This window comes from Coregonus clupeaformis, unplaced genomic scaffold (assembly GCF_020615455.1).
Source record: "Coregonus clupeaformis isolate EN_2021a unplaced genomic scaffold, ASM2061545v1 scaf3270, whole genome shotgun sequence".
NCBI lineage: Eukaryota > Metazoa > Chordata > Actinopteri > Salmoniformes > Salmonidae > Coregonus > Coregonus clupeaformis.
In genome coordinates, this window is record NW_025536724.1 from 1 (window position 1) to 21,100 (window position 21,100).

The 21,100-nt window shown below is 46.0% G+C and overlaps 2 protein-coding genes and 1 long non-coding RNA gene across 3 annotated transcripts; 2 read left to right on the forward strand and 1 right to left on the reverse strand.

Moving 5' to 3' along the window:
• Positions 1–1,669: 1,669 nt before the first annotated feature.
• On the forward strand, positions 1,670–3,713 carry LOC123489769 (the record flags this gene model as incomplete). The annotated part of the gene is given in 4 exon segments (XM_045220167.1): positions 1,670–1,773; positions 2,194–2,467; positions 2,884–3,059; positions 3,573–3,713. Coding segments are annotated over 4 exon segments (695 nt in total), but the record flags the coding sequence as incomplete, so codon positions are not given.
• A 6-nt stretch (positions 3,714–3,719) lies between these two features.
• Positions 3,720–9,715, forward strand: LOC123489767. Its single transcript, XM_045220166.1, has 9 exons — positions 3,720–3,828; positions 3,924–3,982; positions 4,093–4,305; positions 4,433–4,689; positions 4,968–5,102; positions 5,220–5,373; positions 5,572–5,598; positions 8,514–8,540; positions 8,758–9,715. Exons 4-9 carry the CDS (start codon positions 4,483–4,485, stop codon positions 9,114–9,116), a joined length of 909 nt encoding a protein of 302 aa, XP_045076101.1. The 5' UTR covers positions 3,720–3,828; positions 3,924–3,982; positions 4,093–4,305; positions 4,433–4,482; the 3' UTR covers positions 9,117–9,715.
• A 2,794-nt stretch (positions 9,716–12,509) lies between these two features.
• Positions 12,510–20,759, reverse strand: LOC123489768. The gene is made up of 3 exons (XR_006660647.1): positions 20,587–20,759; positions 19,593–19,678; positions 12,510–12,621 (listed from the first exon to the last, which is right to left on the reverse strand). It is a non-coding gene; the product is annotated as an uncharacterized LOC123489768 (long non-coding RNA).
• Between the last annotated feature and the right edge of the window lie 341 nt (positions 20,760–21,100).

A 21,100-nucleotide genomic window follows, 5' to 3' on the forward strand; every position in this document is an offset into this window, starting at 1 on the left:
TGAGTGAACATAGAGTATATTATCTATTATCTACCTGGTACAGCCAGGGCCACCCCTCAGAGTGGATATGAGTGGACATAGAGTATATTATCTATTATCTACCTGGTACAGCCAGGGCCACCCCTCAGAGTGGATATGAGTGGACATAGAGTATATTATCTATTATCTACCTGGTACAGCCAGGGCCACCCCCTCAGAGTGGATATGAGTGAACATAGAGTATATTATCTATTATCTACCTGGTACAGCCAGGGCCACCCCTCAGAGTGGATATGAGTGGACATAGAGTATATTATCTATTATCTACCTGGTACAGCCAGGGCCACCCCTCAGAGTGGATATGAGTGAACATAGAGTATATTATCTATTATCTACCTGGTACAGTCAGGGCCACCCCTCAGAGTGGATATGAGTGGACATAGAGTATATTATCTATTATCTACCTGGTACAGCTCAGGGCCACCCCTCAGAGTGGATATGAGTGGACATAGAGTATATTATCTATTATCTACCTGGTACAGCCAGGGCCACCCCTCAGAGTGGATATGAGTGGACATAGAGTATATTATCTATTATCTACCTGGTACAGCCAGGGCCACCCTCAGAGTGGATATGAGTGGACATAGAGTATATTATCTATTATCTACCTGGTACAGCCAGGGCCACCCCTCAGAGTGGATATGAGTGGACATAGAGTATATTATCTATTATCTACCTGGTACAGCCAGGGCCACCCCTCAGAGTGGATATGAGTGGACATAGAGTATATTATCTATTATCTACCTGGTACAGCCAGGGCCACCCCTCAGAGTGGATATGAGTGGACATAGAGTATATTATCTATTATCTACCTGGTACAGCCAGGGCCACCCCCTCAGAGTGGATATGAGTGGACATAGAGTATATTATCTATTATCTACCTGGTACAGCCAGGGCCACCCCCTCAGAGTGGATATGAGTGGACATAGAGTATATTATCTATTATCTACCTGGTACAGCCAGGCCACCCCCTCAGAGTGGATATGAGTGGACATAGAGTATATGATCTATTATCTACCTGGTACAGCCAGGGCCACCCCTCAGAGGGTGAGTGGACATAGAGTATATTATCTATTATCTACCTGGTACAGCCAGGGCCACCCCTCAGAGTGGATATGAGTGGACATAGAGTATATTATCTATTATCTACCTGGTACAGCCAGGGCCACCCCTCAGAGTGGATATGAGTGGACATAGAGTATATTATCTATTATCTACCTGGTACAGCCAGGGCCACCCCTCAGAGTGGATATGAGTGGACATAGAGTATATTATCTATTATCTACCTGGTACAGCCAGGGCCACCCCCTCAGAGTGGATATGAGTGAACATAGAGTATATTATCTATTATCTACCTGGTACAGCCAGGGCCACCCCTCAGAGTGGATATGAGTGGACATAGAGTATATTATCTATTATCTACCTGGTACAGCCAGGGCCACCCCTCAGAGTGGATATGAGTGGACATAGAGTATATTATCTATTATCTACCTGGTACAGCAAGGGCCACCCCTCAGAGTGGATATGAGTGGACATAGAGTATATTATCTATTATAAACTGGGTGGTTTGAGCTCTTCTTTCTCAGGTACAGCCTCAACCTCTCATCTGTCCTTATTCCCACCAGGCCCCGAACTATCTTTTCCCAGTGTGGTTACCCTCCAGGTCCTCCTCCTCCTTCCTTTCTGTCTCATCTAGGAAGTTGTTCTGGTAGCTCAGGACTGCTCAGGTCACAGGTAAGAGGACGGTTAGAGAAATGTAGGATCACTTCTACCCTCATATGTTAAAACACCTGTACTCACTGTCATAGTCAGTTCTACAGTATGAAATGATACAGTCCACACATACAGTCTAGATAATTAACTAATCTCTCATGTACACTATGAGTGGTGGGGGTCAGACTGCATCCCTACACACACACACACACACCATTAGACAAAAAGGCTGCGATTATATTTCTGTGTGTGTGTGTGTGCGTGCGTGTGTTAAAGTTCCAACTGTAATCTATTATATGATGATATGAGAATGAGATATTGAGAGACCAGTAGAACTATTCTAATACGTCTTAACAATATTAATATATTCATGTTCTTTATTTTATATCAGTAGTCAGTTTTTCTATTCCTTCCTCACTCTTGTTATCTTTGTTGTTTTAGAGAACGTTGGCTGTTCCAGCTCTGCTGCTGACCACTCTGGAGGAGATGAACCCACAAGAGCTGAAGACATTTCAGTCTTTCCTGACTAGTGGCCTGCTGCCTGACTGTCCTCCCATCCCAGAGAGTCAGCTGGAGAACGCTGACATACAGGTCATAGTGGGTCAGATGGTGAAGACATACGGCCCTGAGAGAGCTGTGGAGATCACACTGAGGATCCTGAGGGGGATGAAGCGGGTAGACCTAGCAGAGAAGTTAGAGACAGATCACAGAGGAGGTAACAGAACAAGAATGTACATCAATCTATACATCACAATCACAGTTCAGTGTAGCTCTAACCAGAAAGAACATTCAACTGACTTCATAATAACATTCAGCAGGCCTCTCTTTATCATTTTTATTCATGATGTATCCAGGTGACCCCCATTATGTTTAAACAGCAATCCAACATTCATTATATTACATACATACAATCACCAATACAGTAGGGAAGATATCACAAACGGATTAGACTTTCTAATCATGGCTGTATGTCTCTTCCTGAGCTGCCTAATCTGGAAGATGAACCAGAATGATCTGGCAGAGAAGTTAGAGAGAGATCAGAGAAGTAGGATTGTAGACAAGGACCCTAACTGTTCTCTATCCCCCCTCCTATCTTCCCCTCTATTTCCCCTGTTTCCCCCTCTTTCTCAGGTACTGCCTCAACCTCTCACCTGCCCTTATTCCCACCGAGGCCCCGATCCGTCCTCTCCCCTGTGTGGTTACCCCCCATTTCCCCCCTTCTCTCCAGATCCTCCCCCTCCTTTGGCTCGTCTAAGGAGTTGTTGTGGTTAACTTCTGCTGGTAGCTCAGGACAGTTCAGGTCACAGGTAAGAGGACGGTTAGAGAAATGTAGGATCACTTCTACCCTCATATGTTAAAACACCTGCACTCACTGTCATAGTCAGTTCTACACTTCTACCCTCATATGTTAAAACACCTGTACTCACTGTCATAGTCAGTTCTACCCTCATATGTTAAAACACCTGTACTCACTGTCATAGTCAGTTCTACAGTTCTACCATCATATGTTAAAACACCTGTACTCACTGTCATAGTTAGTTCTACAGTTCTACCCTCATATGTTAAAACACCTGTACTCACTGTCATAGTCAGTTCTACAGTATGAAATGATACAGTCCACACATACAGTCTAGATAATTAACTAATCTCTCATGTACACTATGAGTGGTGGGGGTCAGACTGCAGCCCGATTGTCCCTGCCCTTCTCACTGCTGCCATGGTGGGCAACATGTTCACAATAGAACAGAAAACAGGTCAAATTTACATAGAACATTTTTCTATTATAGAAGTATGTTTCTATTCTGTTGATTTGAATCTAGGAAACCCCAAAGCTGGAGATGGACTGTCCTCCCATCCTAGACATCCCACTGGAGATGGCTAACAGTGTCAACACAGAGGTAGCTGTGAACACCCAGGAGAACATCCAGAGGATGGACGAGGAGTTGGGAAGAGAAGGGTAACAGCTATACAGCTAACATATTAATCTGGATCAATGATGAAGTTGAAGTTGTATAGAAAAACATCTTTATTTGGTTCTCTTTAGGTTCTCCTCTCTTCCTGGAACACCATCACATGGTAAGACCCTCACTGGACTGAGAGAAAGACTGAAATTAAAAGCTCTTCTTCACACTATTGGTTGAATTACAGTATCTATTGTTTCTACATTTTAGAGTTCTCCAGATGAATTTACACCTGAAATCCACGATCAGGACAACAGGAGAGAATACCAGTAACTTAATATATTTAATGTTTCTTATTGGTAGTTTGTATAAAAGAAGGACAATACCTTAAATCCAGGAAATCTCATTAAAATGAAATCCTTCATTGTTTGTTCTACAGGTTCCAGTGCCCCAGTGCAGGTATGTTCCAGTGCAGTATAACAGGCCTGGTGTTTAGGATGGAGGGAGAGGGAGGGGTGCTCTATAGGACAGTCCCCTGGGACAGGAGGCTTCTAGCCCAGAGAGGCAAGAGACCTGCAGGACCCCTATTCAAGTTTACATGCCTTAAGGGGTCTGTCTGTCAACTACACCTCCCACACTGAGATTCATTCTGGTAAGTAATACATTTCCAGGGAGGTTATAGACTACGTATTCTTAATCACCATCAGTAGCATCACTACTCCACTACTTGGTTGTTTTTGTCATCTGAACAGAAGACTAATGTTCTCTTTCTCTCCTAGAGGGTGGATGTGACTTCCTGTCTGTAGCCCATGTGACTGATGATGACAGTATGGAGTTTCTCCATCCCCATGAGACAACAGAAACTCATGTCATATTAAACATCAATGGATTCAGCAAATATGGCATCACCAAGGATAAGGAAGCTCCTGTCTCTCCTATCCGTGGTCTGGTGCTACTATTTTACCAACTCCCAGATGATACAAATAATTCCACCCTAAATGTGTTGTTGCTGCCTAGGAATGTTGACATTGATGAGGTAAGTAGATTAGAGTTGTCAAATTCCTCTTTCGTTGGAATTCTATCAAACTCGTACTGTTGAACTCACCTTTTGCCACAGAACATTATTTTTGGGTGTAATGTAACACTGAATGGTGAATCCAAACCTGGGGGGTCTCTCGCTCACCAATCCAACATCTTAACCATTAGACCAAGAGGACATCCTCAAGGTCCGAGGGCGACATTTGGGCTTCCATGTTTCAGGCAGGGCTACCTCACCATGACAGTGTGTTCCAATCCATTTTCAATCCTCTCAAGGTGTGTAAGACAAGGAGGAGAAGGAATGGAGACAGAGAAATCTACATTGAAAGAAATCCCAACTGTAGACTAACCCCGGACCAAGAATACACCCTCTCCACCGATCTTACAGATGAACATCACATAGATCCAGAGGTAGGCTAATATATATATGACATGAGCTAGAGAGAGAGAGGAAATGTGTTAACACATGTAAATTATTTTTGTGATGCTACCTTGATAAGAAATAGAAATCTTGTGCTTTTTTTTCAGGATGCAGAGTTTGTGGATTATGATTCCTATACAAACTACATGCCAACATTTCAGTTGGATTTACAAACTGTTATTAAAAAAGTGAATCTTCTTCTGAAAGAACATGACGGTCCTGAAAATGAACGTGTATGGAACCGCCTTGTTTCACTACCAGGTAACTGAAATTCAGAGAGAGTAGGAGTTACTATAGAACTAGTAGTAATAGTAGCATTTTACATTTACATTTTACATTAGTAGCAATCATCATAATAGTATGGTAATAGTGCTGTTGTTGTTGATTTAATTTAATTATGATACAATTGATTATTTCACCATATAAATGTAGTACATCACCTTCTCTTTTAATCCACAGCCTCACCAACAGAAGTGAAGTCTACAGGTAACTGGTCTCATCAAACCTTATACTTGTCTTAGTCTCATCAACTCACAATTCAATTGGGAACAACTAATATTCTCCTAATGGTTTTGTGTTGTAAAATAGATTGTGTGTGCGCCATTTGATTTGACCTGCGGTTTAACCTAGCTCATAAACTGCACCATAAATTTAAACGACTATATTCTTTATGGTCTGTCACTTATTTTGTTAAAGGTCCTGCACAGTCAAAATCATGTTTTTCATGAAATGTGATGATATTCGAATTAAATCAGATCAAAGTAGGATGACCAAAGTATGAAAAATGACTGTTGCTTCTTCATTGATAAAGTTATCATAAAGTTACTCATCCTCTCCCCCATGTCAACCACTTGGATTCAGGAGCTGGGATTATTAAAGGATTTTTGTGACATTATTTTCTTACCTAATTTAAATAAGTACCGCCTTGTAACCAACATCGCAGAAGGCGTATTCACAGAGGGGTGTGGTTTACATAGCAGCGTGTTCGATGAATAGGGGAAACCTGTAATTATATTTTCTAAGGCAAATATACTTATAGGTTTCCGCTTTCATCTGTGTCTGGTGTTAGCTAGTTACTGGCTAGCTAGGTCTATCATCAGCATGGAACAAAAGTGGGGGAAGGTTAGCCCAAAACTCAGACACATTTGTCATGTCATTACATCAAGAGACATGCCAAACATGAGATTCATACAAACTTCTTGACATCATTGATAGTCATGATATATGAACATTGTCTGACTGAGTGTACAAAACATTATGAACACCTGCTCTTCCCTGACATAGACTGACCAGGTGAATCCAGGTGAAAGCTATGATCCCTTATTGATGTCACTTGTTAAATCCACTTCATTCAGTGTAGATGAAGGGGAGGAGACAGATTAAAGAAGGATTTTTAAGGCTTGAGACAATTGAGACATGGATTATGTATGTGTGCCATTCAGAGGGTGAATGGGCAAGACAAGAGATTTAAATGCCTTTGAACGAGATATAGTAGTAGGTGCCAGGCACACCGGTTTGTGTCAAGAACTGCAACGCTGCTGGGTTTTTCACGCTCAACAGTTTCCTGTGTGTATCAAGAATGGTCCACCACCCAAAGGACATCCAGCCAACTTGACACAACTGTGGGAAGCATTGGAGTCAACATGGGCCAGCATCCCTGTGGAACGCTTTTCGACACCTTGTAGTCCATACCCAGACCACAACCTGTAAAGTTTCAACAAACATTTTCCAAGATGATCTAGCTAGCTAGCTTGATAAACAGTGCTGAAAATTCAATTTGGTCTAGCTAGCTAAATTATATAGCAACCATTATTTCTATATTGACGCTGTAACCAAACAGGATAAAAAAAATAATTTGTGAAACCATGATATGAGTTGCTTTGTGTATCAGCAAATTATCTTCAGATAATCTCATTGCATCACTGCGTCCATGTTGCTTGACATAGGCGGTTTCAAAGAACTGTCAGTCAAGGTGAGCTCCCCAGCCAATTAGCTCCCCGCCCACTCAGTCTGTCTTTTCAGACTTCCTGGTAGTTTCACATGAGATAAACTTTTTATCGGGGGAAAATATTGTTGGTGATGTTTTAGTCTGTAGCTAGGTTACCATCCAGTTTGCGACAGATTTTCATGTGAATATTCTAAAATCTGCACAAAACAGTATGCACATTTTCCCACCAGAGATGTGTTTCCATCAAACGTATTTATAGAGAGCAATAGTGATGGCGTCTTTTTGTAGGCACTAACTCCGCCATGGTTCGTTGGGAAAGGCCTATGGGAAAATGAATGGCATTTTTGTAAGGTTTTTCGATAATTGCCGAAAATAAGGTCTGCGGTAAACACAGGCTTAGGAGAGTTTATACGTTTTGTTCTATGAGATAATCTTTATCAGCTAAACTTTTTGTGAATTATTTTAACGTTTATGTAGTAATAAAAAACAAAGCATAAAGGCTTCATAATTCATAAAGGTCCTGTTGACTGACTGATATTATCTCATAAAACAAAACGTATAAGATCTCCTAAGGCTGTGTTAACCTCTGACTTATTTTGGACATTTATACTGTATTCTTTCCATATGGATGGCTGAACGAACCAGAGGTAACTCATTTCCGGGTTTAGGACTACAAGCTAGCGAGCTCTATTGCGGAAAAAATGCTGTGCGTGGTGACGTACTGCACATAGAAATAACTTGGCGTAGTGCACATAAAACTAAATTCCCATGTACTGAATGAAAAATAGAAGTTAAATGGGTTTCCAACGCATTTTCAACTCTACTGATGGTTTTGTCACAAAAACTGTTACGTTATAACAAATGTGCCCACTCTGGTCTTGGCACGTGCGCTCTAGCCAACAGCTAGATACAGTGCAGGTCGGCTACCTACATTATGAGATTATTATGGATAAGAGCGATATTATTTGTATTAGTCAAGCGGCAGCAAAGCATAGTTCAAAATGTCACCAGACTAAGACCCTCGATATTTATTGGAAAGGAGTATAAAGCTCATCACCTTGCATATTCACCACCCTGTGAAGTTTATCATAACTTATTTCATCTGAAGCCTGAACTGCATGCTTTCCCAAGTCTTAATGGGAGGACCACACAACATATCGCGTGACTCCAAATTTACTTCGATATGTTGGTTATTATATAAATATTTGCGTATAAAGGCGTTTTCCACTCCCATTTCTCGCATAATACATTTTACCAATACAAAAAGATCCCACCATGTCAAATGAACTAATTGTCTGTCGGCATTTATAAAAGTGTACCAGCATTTCCTGTTTATCGTGACTTTTTCATGCGTCAGGTAATTCATCCGCATGAAATGGTTACTCAAAAGGCTATTTTACTGACTCAGAATGACTGTTCGCGACCTATAACAAGTTATATTTTGTATCTACAGTTACACCACATGGTGGCGCTACAGCAGGTAAATATCTCACAATCTTCAAAACCATAAACATGTTGAATGTCTTCAATTGCAATTATTAAAGGTAGACTCAGCAAGATGGCATCATCACACACAACAGGGAACTTGTTTACCTACTTAAACATACAAGGAGAATTCAGATCCGTCAGGACTGTTTATTTTAGTTATTATGATGTCACATGTTATAGTTCTCATTGTTTTATGTTTCTGTATCTAGGGACAACAACACATGTTTCTTATCTGCTGCTGGGCACTCTGGCAGAGCTGGTTTCAGAACAGCTGGAGACATTCCAGTGGCACCTGAGTCAGGGAGTGGAGGATTTTCCTTCAATCCCAAAGAGCCAGTTGGAGAACGCTACCAAAGAGGCCACAGTGGATATGATGGTGCAGCGATACCTTGACGACGGCACTGTGAAGATCACACTGGAGATCCTGAGGAAGATGGGCCAGAACAAACTGGCTATTGAGTTAAAGGAGAAGTTGACAAATGAATGTCTGAATGTGCAGCCTCAACACAACATGAGTGAACAATGTATTACATTCCCAAGGAGGGGAGAGGAAGGGGGTCACAGTTAACTTCGGGGGTTCTGTGCCATAGTGTGAAACATTACGAGTTTTTCAAATGCAGATCATGTAATGTTTACAAAGGACATCAAACATTTTCACACCACATGAAAAGTTAAGGATGTCTTATCTAACAAGAAAGGCTATCTGCAACATTGTGAAAGTTTAACGGTCTTGAATGAGCCCCAGGTCTCAGGCAAGGTGACATCACTGTGAGGCTAATGTCTACCAGACAACCTACCTGTGTTACTCTGGTGCACTGGCTGCAGACTACAAGATCAGGGACTATATTCTTTATAGTCTCCCAATATAAAGGAGGAATATTTTTATATATCTGTACATGGAAGAATTATCAGGAACATTGTGAATGTTTAATAATCTTAGTCAGGTCTCAGGCAAGGTGACATCACTGAGAATATAATCTATCAACAACTTGACTGTGCTACTCTGGTGCACTGGCAGCTGACTACAAGATCAGGGACTGTTTTAATGTTGTGACACAAACATTTTTATATCTGTACATAGTGCAGAAGTTTATATAATGGTATTTCTATGCTTTTTTAAATGTAAATGTAATTATTTTCTTACATAAAAACATTGATCTGATGTATCATACTGTTGATCTATTTGTCAATGATACCCATGAATTTATGTCTGCAGATTACAAGATCAACGACTGATATTTGAATGGTCTTCTACTGTGACATACAGCATAGGATAGCGTTTGTATTGTTAATATATTGGTAGTTAGTAATTAATTACACTACAAGACCAAAAATATGTGGACCCATGCTTGTCGAACATCTCATTCCAAAATCATGGGCATTAATATGGAGTTGGTCCCCCTTTGCTGCTATAACAGCCTCCACTCTTCTGGGAAGGCTTTCCACTAGATGTTGGAACATTGCTGCAGGGACTTGCTTCCATTCAGCCACAAGAGCATTAGTGAGATCGGCTGGGCACTGATGTTGGGCCATTAGGCCTGGCTTGCAGTCGGCGTTCCAATTCATCCCAAAGGTGTTCGATGGGGTTGAGGTCAGGGCTCTGTGCAGGCCAGTCAAGTTCTTCCACACCGATCTGGACAAACCATTTCTGTATGGGCCTCGCTTTGAGCACGGGGGTATTGTCATGCTGAAATAGGAACGGGCCTTCCCCAAACTGTTGCCACAAAGTTGGAAGCACAGAATCGTCTAGAATGTAATTGTATGCTGTAGCGTTAAGATTTCCCTTCACTGGAACTAAGAGGCCTAGCCCGAACCATGAAAAACAGCCCCAGACCATTATTCCTCCTCCAAACTTTACAGTTGGCACTATGCATTGGGGCAGGTAGCGTTCTCCTGGCATCTGGACTGCCAGATGGGGAAGCGTGATAAATCACTCCAGAGAATGTGTTTCCACTGCTCCAGAGTCCAATGACGGCAAGCTTTACACCACTCCAGCTGACGCATTGCGCATGGTGATCTTAGGCTTGTGCGTCTGCTAAATGGCATATTATTATTATTATGTGTGGCTGCTCAGCCATGGAAACCCATTTCACAAAGCTCCCGACAAACAGTTTTTGTGCTGATGTTGCTTCTAGAGGCAGTTTGGAACTTGGTAGTGAGTGTTGCAACCGAGGACAGACGATTTTTACGCGCTTCAACACTCGGCAGTCCCGTTCTGTGAGATTGTGTGGCCTACCACTTTGCGGGTGAGTCGTTGTTGCTCCTAGACGTTTCCACTTGACAATAACAGCACTTACAGTTGACAGGGGCAGCTCTAGCAGGGCAGAAATTTGACTAACTGATTTGTTGAAAAGGTGGCATCCTATGACGGTGCCACGTTGAAAGTCATTGAGCTCTTCAGTAAGGCCATTCTACTGAAAATGTTTGTCTATGGAGAATGCATGGCTGTGTGTTCGATTTTATACACCTGTCAGCAACGGCTGTGGCTGAAATAGCCGAATCCACTCATTTGAAGGGGTGTCCACATACTTTTGTATTTAATGTTTATTGATCGTCCAACCCTCCATAATAAAATGAGACAGGAGACAGAGCTTAATAATTGACATACAATGTATTTATTCATTTTTGGTTATTTTCTGCCATTTAGAACTTTTCGTTGTGTACATTTTTCTCTGTAGCAACTGTTTTTTTTTAAAGTCAAAAAACTAAAAGAAAAAATACAATCATTGCTAAACACCTAAAAAGGACTACATGCATGGAAGACGAGTAACATTATGATTTTTTTTTTCTTATTGTTATTTTTTTCCATAGTCGTTTTGAGTAACATGATGCGTCCACGTCGGGCTCCAACACACGCGGCTGGTGCCTCTTTGTGAAACAGTATTAGAAAAAAACTACGTGACTAAATTATCTTCTCTTTTTTTAAACGAGAGAAAAAGAAAGTGGTTATAAAAAGAAAGAATAAAAGAGTGATGTCAGACAACGTGTGGAGGGAGGGAGAGGAGGAGGAGGGTGGTAAGGGCTAGGGGGTTATGGTGCATCGGGAGTGGAGGGAGGGAGGGTGGTAAGGGCTAGGGGTTATGGTGCATCGGGAGTGGAGGGAGGGAGGGAGGGTGGTAAGGGCTAGGGGGTTATGGTGCATCGGGAGTGGAGGGAGGGAGGGAGGGAGGGGAGGGTGGTAAGGGCTAGGGGGTTATGGTGCATCGGGAGTGGAGGGAGGGAGGGAGGGAGGGGGAGGGTGGTAAGGGCTAGGGGTTATGGTGCATCAGGAGTGGAGGGAGGGAGGGAGGGGAGGAGAGGAGGGGAGGAGGGTGGTAAGGGCTAGGGGGTTATGGTGCATCGGGGAGTGGAGGGAGGGAGGGAGGGAGGGAGGGAGGGAGGGAGGGAGGGGGGTGGTAAGGGCTAGGGGGGTTATGGTGCATCAGGAGTGGAGGGAGGGAGGGAGGGGAGGAGAGGAGGGGAGGAGGGTGGTAAGGGCTAGGGGGTTATGGTGCATCGGGAGTGGAGGGAGGGAGGGTGGTAAGGGCTAGGGGGTTATGGTGCATCAGGAGTGGAGGGAGGGAGGAGAGGAGGAGGAGAGGAGGGGGAGGAGGGTGGTAAGGGCTAGGGGGTTATGGTGCATCGGGAGTGGAGGGAGGGAGGGAGGGAGAGGAGGAGGAGGGTGGTAAGGGCTAGGGGGTTATGGTGCATCGGGAGTGGAGGGAGGGAGGGAGGGAGAGGGGGAGGAGGGTGGTAAGGGCTAGGGGGTTATGGTGTGGAGGGAGTGGAGGGTGAGAGTGATGCTCAGCTACAGGTAAGGGAGGGGGAGTTGTCTCAGCTTGAGGTACGACTGAACGTGTGTATGAGGGGGGGGGACTTGGGTTAGTTTGAGACACAGTTGAGGGATTGGGTGGGTAGTGGGGAGGCTGTGTGAGGGTGGAGGAATGGCAATTTGAAGGGTAGAGGGGGTGTGGAAGGGGGGTTTGGGGTGAGTTGGTGTCTCAGTTTGAGGTGTCCGAGTGCACGCTGCCCGGTGTCCCGTGAGGGGGGGTGAGAGAGGGGTGGTCAGTGCTGTCCTGCCATCCACTATCAACCTGGAGAGAGAGAAAGGGAAGAGAGGAGGGAGAGAGAGAGAGGAAAGAGAGAGGAGATTAAAAGGAGGGAAATAGATGTGATAAAAGACAGACATCAATTGAAGGTTTTTACATGAGTTGGTCTCCCACCTACAAGATCTCAGTTTAAAAAACTGACATGGAGGGAAACAGACTGGTACCATAGATACTCACATGGAGACAGTGGAGGGAAACAGACTGGTACCATAGATACTCACATGGAGACAGTGGAGGGAAACAGACTGGAACCATAGATACTCACATGGAGACAGTGGAGGGAAACAGACTGGTACCATAGATACTCACATGGAGACAGTGGAGGGAAACAGACTGGAACCATAGATACTCACATGGAGACAGTGGGGAGGAAACAGACTGGTACCATAGATACTCACATGGAGACAGTGGAGGGAAACAGACTGGTACCATAGATACTCACATGGAGACAGTGGGGAGGAAACAGACTGGTACCATAGATACTCACATGGAGACAGTGGAGGGAAACAGACTGGTACTGTAATGACGCTCCAGGAGAGTGAGGATCCATTTGCAGTTTTATTACAATCTTGGTCGTACAAACAGGGTCAATCGCCAGCAGACACAACAGTAGGGATAAGGCAAATCGTAATCCAGGTACAGGCATAAGGTCAGGGCAGGCAGCAAGCTTACAAAAATCAGTCCAGTAAAGAATATAGTCCAGGGCAGGCAGCAAAGAATCAAGGAGGGAAAAACAGTCCAGAGTAAATCCACGGGCAGACAGACACAGGCGAAAACGCTCAGAAATGATCACCAGGGTTAACAAGACTTCGCAAAGAGAGAGAGTTTGAGAGCACCTAAATAGTCTACTGATGGGAGTCAGGTGCAACGGTAATCAGAGCCAGGTATGTGGGAAATGTAGTTCAGGGGTTTAATACTCAGGAGAGGGTTCCCTCTGGTGGTGAGCAGGAGGAACAGCGGGAGTCTCGTTTGTAACAGAGCCCCCCTGCGAGCGGCTCCTGACGCGAAGAGGCGAACGACGCGGGGTCTTCCTCGAGGTCGGGGGCCGGTTTCTCCGGGTGCGTCCCTATGGAACTCAGTCATGAGTGCGGGGTCGAGTATGTCCTCTGTATTAACCCAGGATCGCTCTTCCAGTCCGTACCCCTCCCAATCCACCAGATATTGGAGGAGCCTGCCCCGGCGTCTGGAGTCGAGTAGATCTCGAACCTGATATGCCTCCTCGCCGTCCACCAAGATGGGTGGGGGGCCCTGATCACTGGTCTGCTCCTCCTCCTCCGCTCTCGGACCACCAGCGGGTTTGAGAAGTGATACATGAAAAGTGGGAGAGATACGATAATTAGAGGGTAATGCCAAACGGAAGGGAAACTGGTGTAATCTGTTTAACAATTTGGAAGGGACCTACATACCTGGGACTGAGTTTCTTGCAAGGAAGTCTGAGGCGTAGGTCTCGAGTGGATAGCCAGACCCATTGACCTGGGTATATTCGGGATTGGGGCGACGGTGACGATTGGCCTGCAACTTCTGTCTCCTGACAGCACGTAGCAAGTGGGTGTGAGCCTGACTCCAGATGTCCTCGCTTCTCTGGAGCCAGTCGTTGACAGAGGGTACCTCGGTGGGTTCCCCTGACCATGGAAATAGGGGAGGTTGGAAGCCCATTACACATTGGAATGGAGTTAGACCGGTGGAGGGTTTCTGGAGTGAGTTCTGTGCATACTCCGCCCACATGAGGAATCGACTCCAGTCTGCTTGGTTCTGATGACAGTAGGCTCTGAGAAACCGGGTGATCTCCTGATTGAGGCGTTCTGTCTGACCATTAGATTGTGGGTGATATCCTGAAGTGAGGCTAATGTTGATGTTGAGTTGTTGGAAGAATGCTGACCATACTCTGGATGTGAATTGGGGCCCCGGTCCGACACGATGTCCTCAGGCAGGCCATAGAAGCGAAACACAAGGTTGCACATGAGTTCGGCTGTTTCCAATGCTGTGGGCAGTTTGGGAAGTGGAATCAACCGGCAGGCCTTGGAGAAGCGATCTATGACAGTGAGTATTGTGGTGTTCCCATTGGACTTGGGAAGATCGGTAATAAAGTCTATGGCAAGATGGGACCATGGTCGGTGGGGAACTGGCAGTGGTTGCAGTAGGCCCGATGGTAGTTGTCTGAGATGTTTGCTTGTGTTACAGGTGGTGCATTCGTTAATGAATTTTATTGTGTCTGCCCGCAAGGTTGGCCACCAAAAGCTGTTCTGAAGCAGGTGAACAGTGGCAGCGATTCCAGGATGACCGGAGCTGAGTACGAAGTGAACTTGCTGTAGCACTTTCTGACAGAGATCCTGAGGTACAAAAGTTTTGTTAGGGGGCATTCGGGAGGAGGGTCTTTGTGAATTGGCCTGGGTGAGCTCTGTCATGATGTCCCACTGAATAGGGGCCACGATTAATGACTCAGGAAGCAGGGGTTTCCTTGGATTCAGTGGGAACTACACCGTCGTGTTGGCGTGATAATGCGTCTGCTTTGGTGTTCTTTGAACCGGGACGATAGGTAACGGTGAAGTCAAATCGTGTAAAGAAGAGAGCCCACCTCGCTTGTCTGGGATTCAGTCTCTTGGCAGATCGCAGAAGTATTCCAGATTCTTGTGGTCAGTTAGAATCACAAACGGGTGTTTAGCTCCCTCCAGCCAATGACGCCACTCCTCCATAGCTGCTTTCATGGCCAACAGTTCTCGGTTTCCGACGTCGTAGTTCTGTTCGGCTGGACTAAGTTTGCGGGAGTAATAGGCGCACGGATAGAGCTTGAGTGGGGATCCGTGCCGCTGTGAGAGGATGGCTCCAATGCCCGTATTAGAAGCGTCCACCTCAACTGTAAACGGGATTTCAGGATTCGGGTGGTGGAGGATGGGGGCAGATGTGAAAGCGTGACTTGAGTTCTGCGAAAGCCTCCTGTGCTGTAGTTGACCAGGTGAGTGTGGTGCATTTCTCTTAGTCATAGAGGTTAAGGGAGAGGCTACCGAGCTGAAATTCCTGATGAAGCGTCGGTAGAAGTTCGCAAATCCCAAGAAGCGTTGTAACTCCTTTAAGGTTACTGGCAGTGGCCAGTCTAGAAACGGCCTTGACCTTCTTCTCGTCCATGGCGACTCCCTCCTGGTTGATGATGTAGCCCAAGAAAGACGTGGAAGTCTGGTGAAATTCGCACTTCTCTGCTTTGGCGTATAATTGGTGATCAATGAGTCGTTGTAATACTGTTCTCACGTGTTGCACGTGTTCCTCATAGGTGTTGGAATAGACGAGAATGTCATCGATGTAAACAATTACCCAACGATTAAGCATGTCCCGAAAGACGTCATTGATAAACGACTGAAATACGGACGGACTATTGGACAGCCCGAAAGGCATCACCAAATACTCATAGTGCCCAGTGCTGGTAAGAAGGCTGTCTTCCATTCATCACCGTCCCGGATGCTGAATGAGATTGTAGGCGCTGCGGAGGTCCAGTTTGGAGAAGTACTTGGCTTTGCGGAGTTGTTCTAGGGCAGCTGGTACCAGCGGTAAAGGATATCGAAACTTGACGGTGATGTCGTTGAGACCCCGGTAGTCGATACAAGGGCGTAGGCCACCGTCTTTTTTTTAACAAAGAAGAAGCCAGAGGCTGCAGGTGATGTCGACGTTCTAATGAACCCCTTCGAAAGTTCCTCCTCGATGTAGTTGTTCATGGCTTCTGATTCGGGTTGTGATAGGGGAAGATTCGGCCCTTAGGTGGTGTTGTGCCTGGTAATAGTTCGATGGAACAGTCGCTTGATCGGTGGGGGGAGTTCCATCGCCTTGGTCTTGCTAAAAGCTTCGATGAGGTCAGAGTATTCAATGGGAAGAGTGGGGAAAAGGGCCGGCTCGTCCTTTAGCGTGACGGTCTGAATGGAGAGTGAAGGGCTGCCAGTTAAGCAGTTGGAGTGACATGACGGGTCCCATTTGATGATACGACCCTCCCTCCAGGAGATGAGGGGATTATGTTGAGCGTAGCCAGGGAGTCCAAGAATAACCGGGTTATGAGGTGATGAGATGACGTAGAAACGAATTACCTCAGTGTGAAGGGTACCGGTCTGTAGTTGAAGGTCCACGGTGGTGTGCAGGACCCTCCCATCGCCGAGAGGCCGTCCATCTAGCGCCTCCACTGCCAATTGAGAGTTACAGGAAATTAATGGGAGTTGTTGTTGTTGGGCAAACTCGTGAGACATAAAGTTCCCGGCTGCTCCTGAGTCTAATAGAGCTGATGTGGATATATGATTGCCCTCTAGAGATAATACTATAGGTACTTTGATGCAAGAACTGGAATGATGTGCTTGAACACAAGGACTCACCGAAGAGGGATTACGAGGAGGTGGTCTTGTGGGGCAAAACGCCCTCAGATGGCCCGGTTGACCACAATAGAGGCAGAGATGTTGACGTATGCGGCGTTCTCGTTCTTCCGGAGTCAGGTGAGTATATCCGAGCTGCATGGGTTCAGTTTGAGACAGAGTGACCGGGTATTGTGTGCTGGTGGGTACCGTTCTGAGTGGACGACGTGAACGAATCAGATTGTCAATCTGAATGGTTAGTTCGATGAATTGATTCAGCGATCTCCCTTCATCTCGGCAGGCCAGTTCGGATTGCAACTCCAAGCTGAGTCCCTTGCGAAAGAGCAGTTTAAGTGTGCTCTCCACCCAGTCGGTTTGAGCTGCTAGAGTGCGAAATGTCAAAGCATATTCTGCTGCGGTATTCCTGCCCTGGCTCAACGCAAGTAGTCGGTCATCAGCTCTCATACCTCCCTCCGGGTGTTCAAATATTTCCCGAAGCGTTGAAGAAAGGTACCAAACGATGGAAAAGCAGTGCCATCCTCTCTCCAAACCGCCGTCACCCACTCTAACGCCTTGTCAGCGAGGGAGTGAGCATACCAAGGAAATCTTGCTGGCATCGGTGACATACATAGCTGGTTGTTGATCAATGAATAATGAACATTGCAGTAGAAATCCCTTACTTTTAGTTGGGTTGCCGTCGAACTTATCAGGGAGAGCCAGGCGTGGGTTAACTGTGAGTGACGGTGGTGGAGAAGCGCCCACACTCGCGTTCGGTGGAGGAGGGCTGGGTTCGGTAGCGACACCTGCAACCTCTGTAGCGTCCTGACGAGTTCCTCTGTTACTGTAGTTAAATGGGTTAGCTGCTGTTGATGAATGGCGAGTTGGTGAGCTTGAGTGGAGATCTCCGTGGACATCTGAACCAGAGCTGCTGGATCGTGTGTGGGCGAAGTCTTCTGTAATGACGCTCCAGGAGAGTGAGGATCCATTTGCAGTTTTATTACAATCTTGGTCGTACAAACAGGGTCAATCGCCAGCAGACACAACAGTAGGGATAAGGCAAATCGTAATCCAGGTACAGGCATAAGGTCAGGGCAGGCAGCAAGCTTACAAAAATCAGTCCAGTAAAGAATATAGTCCAGGGCAGGCAGCAAAGAATCAAGGAGGGAAAAACAGTCCAGAGTAAATCCACGGGCAGACAGACACAGGCGAAAACGCTCAGAAATGATCACCAGGGTTAACAAGACTTCGCAAAGAGAGAGAGTTTGAGAGCACCTAAATAGTCTACTGATGGGAGTCAGGTGCAACGGTAATCAGAGCCAGGTATGTGGGAAATGTAGTTCAGGGGTTTAATACTCAGGAGAGGGTTCCCTCTGGTGGTGAGCAGGAGGAACAGCGGGAGTCTCGTTTGTAACAGGTACCATAGATACTCACATGGAGACAGTGGAGGGAAACAGACTGGTACCATAGATACTCACATGGAGACAGTGGAGGGAAACAGACTGGTACCATAGATACTCACATGGAGACAGTGGAGGGAAACAGACTGGAACCATAGATACTCACATGGAGACAGTGGGGAGGAAACAGACTGGTACCATAGATACTCACATGGAGACAGTGGAGGGAAACAGACTGGAACCATAGATACTCACATGGAGACAGTGGAGGGAAACAGACTGGTACCATAGATACTCACATGGAGACAGTGGGGAGGAAACAGACTGGTACCATAGATACTCACATGGAGACAGTGGGGAGGAAACAGACTGGTACCATAGATACTCACATGGAGACAGTGGGGAGGAAACAGACTGGTACCATAGATACTCACATGGAGACAGTAGGGAGGAAACAGACTGGAACCATATATACTCACATGGAGACAGTGGGGAGGAAACAGACTGGTACCATAGATACTCACATGGAGACAGTGGAGGGAAACAGACTGGTACCATAGATACTCACATGGAGACAGTGGAGGGAAACAGACTGGTACCATAGATACTCACATGGAGACAGTGGGGAGGAAACAGACTGGAACCATAGATACTCACATGGAGACAGTGGGGAGGAAACAGACTGGTACCATAGATACTCACATGGAGACAGTGGGGAGGAAACAGACTGGTACCATAGATACTCACATGGAGACAGTGGGGAGGAAACAGACTGGTACCATAGATACTCACATGGAGACAGTGGGGAGGAAACAGACTGGTACCATAGATACTCACAAGGAGGAGTGGGGAGGAAACAGACTGGTACCATAGATACTCACATGGAGACAGTGGAGGGAAACAGACTGGTACCATAGATACTCACATGGAGACAGTGGGGAGGAAACAGACTGGTACCATAGATACTCACATGGAGACAGTGGGGAGGAAACAGACTGGTACCATAGATACTCACATGGAGACAGTGGAGGGAAACAGACTGGTACCATAGATACTCACATGGAGACAGTGGGGAGGAAACGGAGTGGTACCATAGATACTCACATGGAGACAGTGAAGGGAAACAGACTGGTACCATAGATACTCACATGGAGACAGTGGAGGGAAACAGACTGGTACCATAGATACTCACATGGAGACAGTGGGGAGGAAACAGACTGGTACCATAGATACTCACATGGAGACAGTGGAGGGAAACAGAGTTCCTCCAGGCAGCTCCTCATAACATCCCGTCAGGAGTGTAGCACGGTGCTGGATATCCACCTGGAGGAACAGACCAGCAGGGGGCGCTTTTACACACTGGTCCTAACACTAATACTACATTTATACACACACTGGTACACACACTAATACTACATTTATACACACACTAATACTACATTTATACACACTGGTACACACACTGTTGCACACTGTTACAAGCACACTAACTAACACACTGACACTGCATACCCAAACTAACACTAATACACTAACACACACACACACACACACTAATACTGCATACACACACTCTGCATATACACACAGAACTACCCTCCTGTAGGTTAACTCCAACCCATGTTCCTGGAGAGCTACTGTCCTATAGGGGTTTCACTCCAACCCTAATCTAGCACACCGGATTCTAATAATTAGCTGGTTGATAAGATCAATCAGTTTAGTTACAACTGGGGTTGGAGTGAAAACCTACAGGAGGGTAGCTCTCCAGGAACAGGGTTAGAGTGAAAACCTACAGGAGGGTAGCTCTACAGGAACAGGGTTGGAGTGAAAACCTACAGGAGGGTCGCTCTCCAGGAACAGGGTTGGAGTGAAAACCTACAGGAGGGTAGCTCTCCAGGAACAGGGTTGGAGTTAAAACCTACAGGAGGGTAAATCTCCAGGAACAGGGTTGGAGTTAAAACCTACAAGAGGGTTTCTCTCCAGGAACAGGGTTGGAGTTAAAACCTACAGGAGGGTAAATCTCCAGGAACAGGGTTGGAGAGCCCTGCTCTAAGCTGGAGGTGCTGGTGTGTGTGTGTGTGTGTGTGTGTGTGTGTGTGTCTCTGTGTGTGTGTGTATGCGAGCGTGCACGTGATCTACGACTGTGTGTGTGTGATGTGTGAGTGTCTGAGATGTCCAAACGTGTGTGATGACCGAGTTTGTGTGTGTGTGTGATGTCCGAGTGTGTGTACCTGAGTTAGGCGTGGCGGGGGAGTTGGCCTGGCTGGCCTGTGAGGAGACGCTGGCTGCGTCTACAGCTGTTTTCACAGCGTACAGGTTAGCTTCCTCCTGGAACTTCCCTATGTTCTTCTTGTACCTGATCCTCTTGTTACCAAACCAGTTAGACACCTGAGAGAGAGAGAGAGAGAGAGAGGGGGGGTGGGGGGGGGGGGGGGGCAGGAGAGAGAGGGAGAGAGGGAGGGCAGGAGAGAGAGAGAGAGAGGGGCGGGAGAGGGAAGAGGGGCGGGAGAGGGAGGGGGGGCCGGAGGGGGTGGGGGGGCATGAGGGAGGGAGGGATGGAGAGGAGAGAGAGAGAGAGAGAGAGAGAGAGAGAGAGAGAGAGAGAGAGAGAGAGAACTCAGTATGTTGCTCAGTACGAGGAAAAATGAAAATAATCTACTAATCTGAATCAAGTGATAGCTAGTCTAACAAATGCATGCAGGTGCTAGGGCATGTTTCTGGACAGGAACCTTTCTAAATGACAAA

Bases quoted from the DNA above. Each gene is read 5' to 3' on its own strand.
- LOC123489767 (XM_045220166.1), top strand. From the start codon at position 4,483: ATGGAGTTTCTCCATCCCCATGAGACAACAGAAACTCATGTCATATTA. The intron at 5,103-5,219 runs GTAGGCTAATAT...CTTTTTTTTCAG, and splicing joins AACATCACATAGATCCAGAG to GATGCAGAGTTTGTGGATTA. The intron at 5,599-8,513 runs GTAACTGGTCTC...TTGTATCTACAG, and splicing joins AACAGAAGTGAAGTCTACAG to TTACACCACATGGTGGCGCT.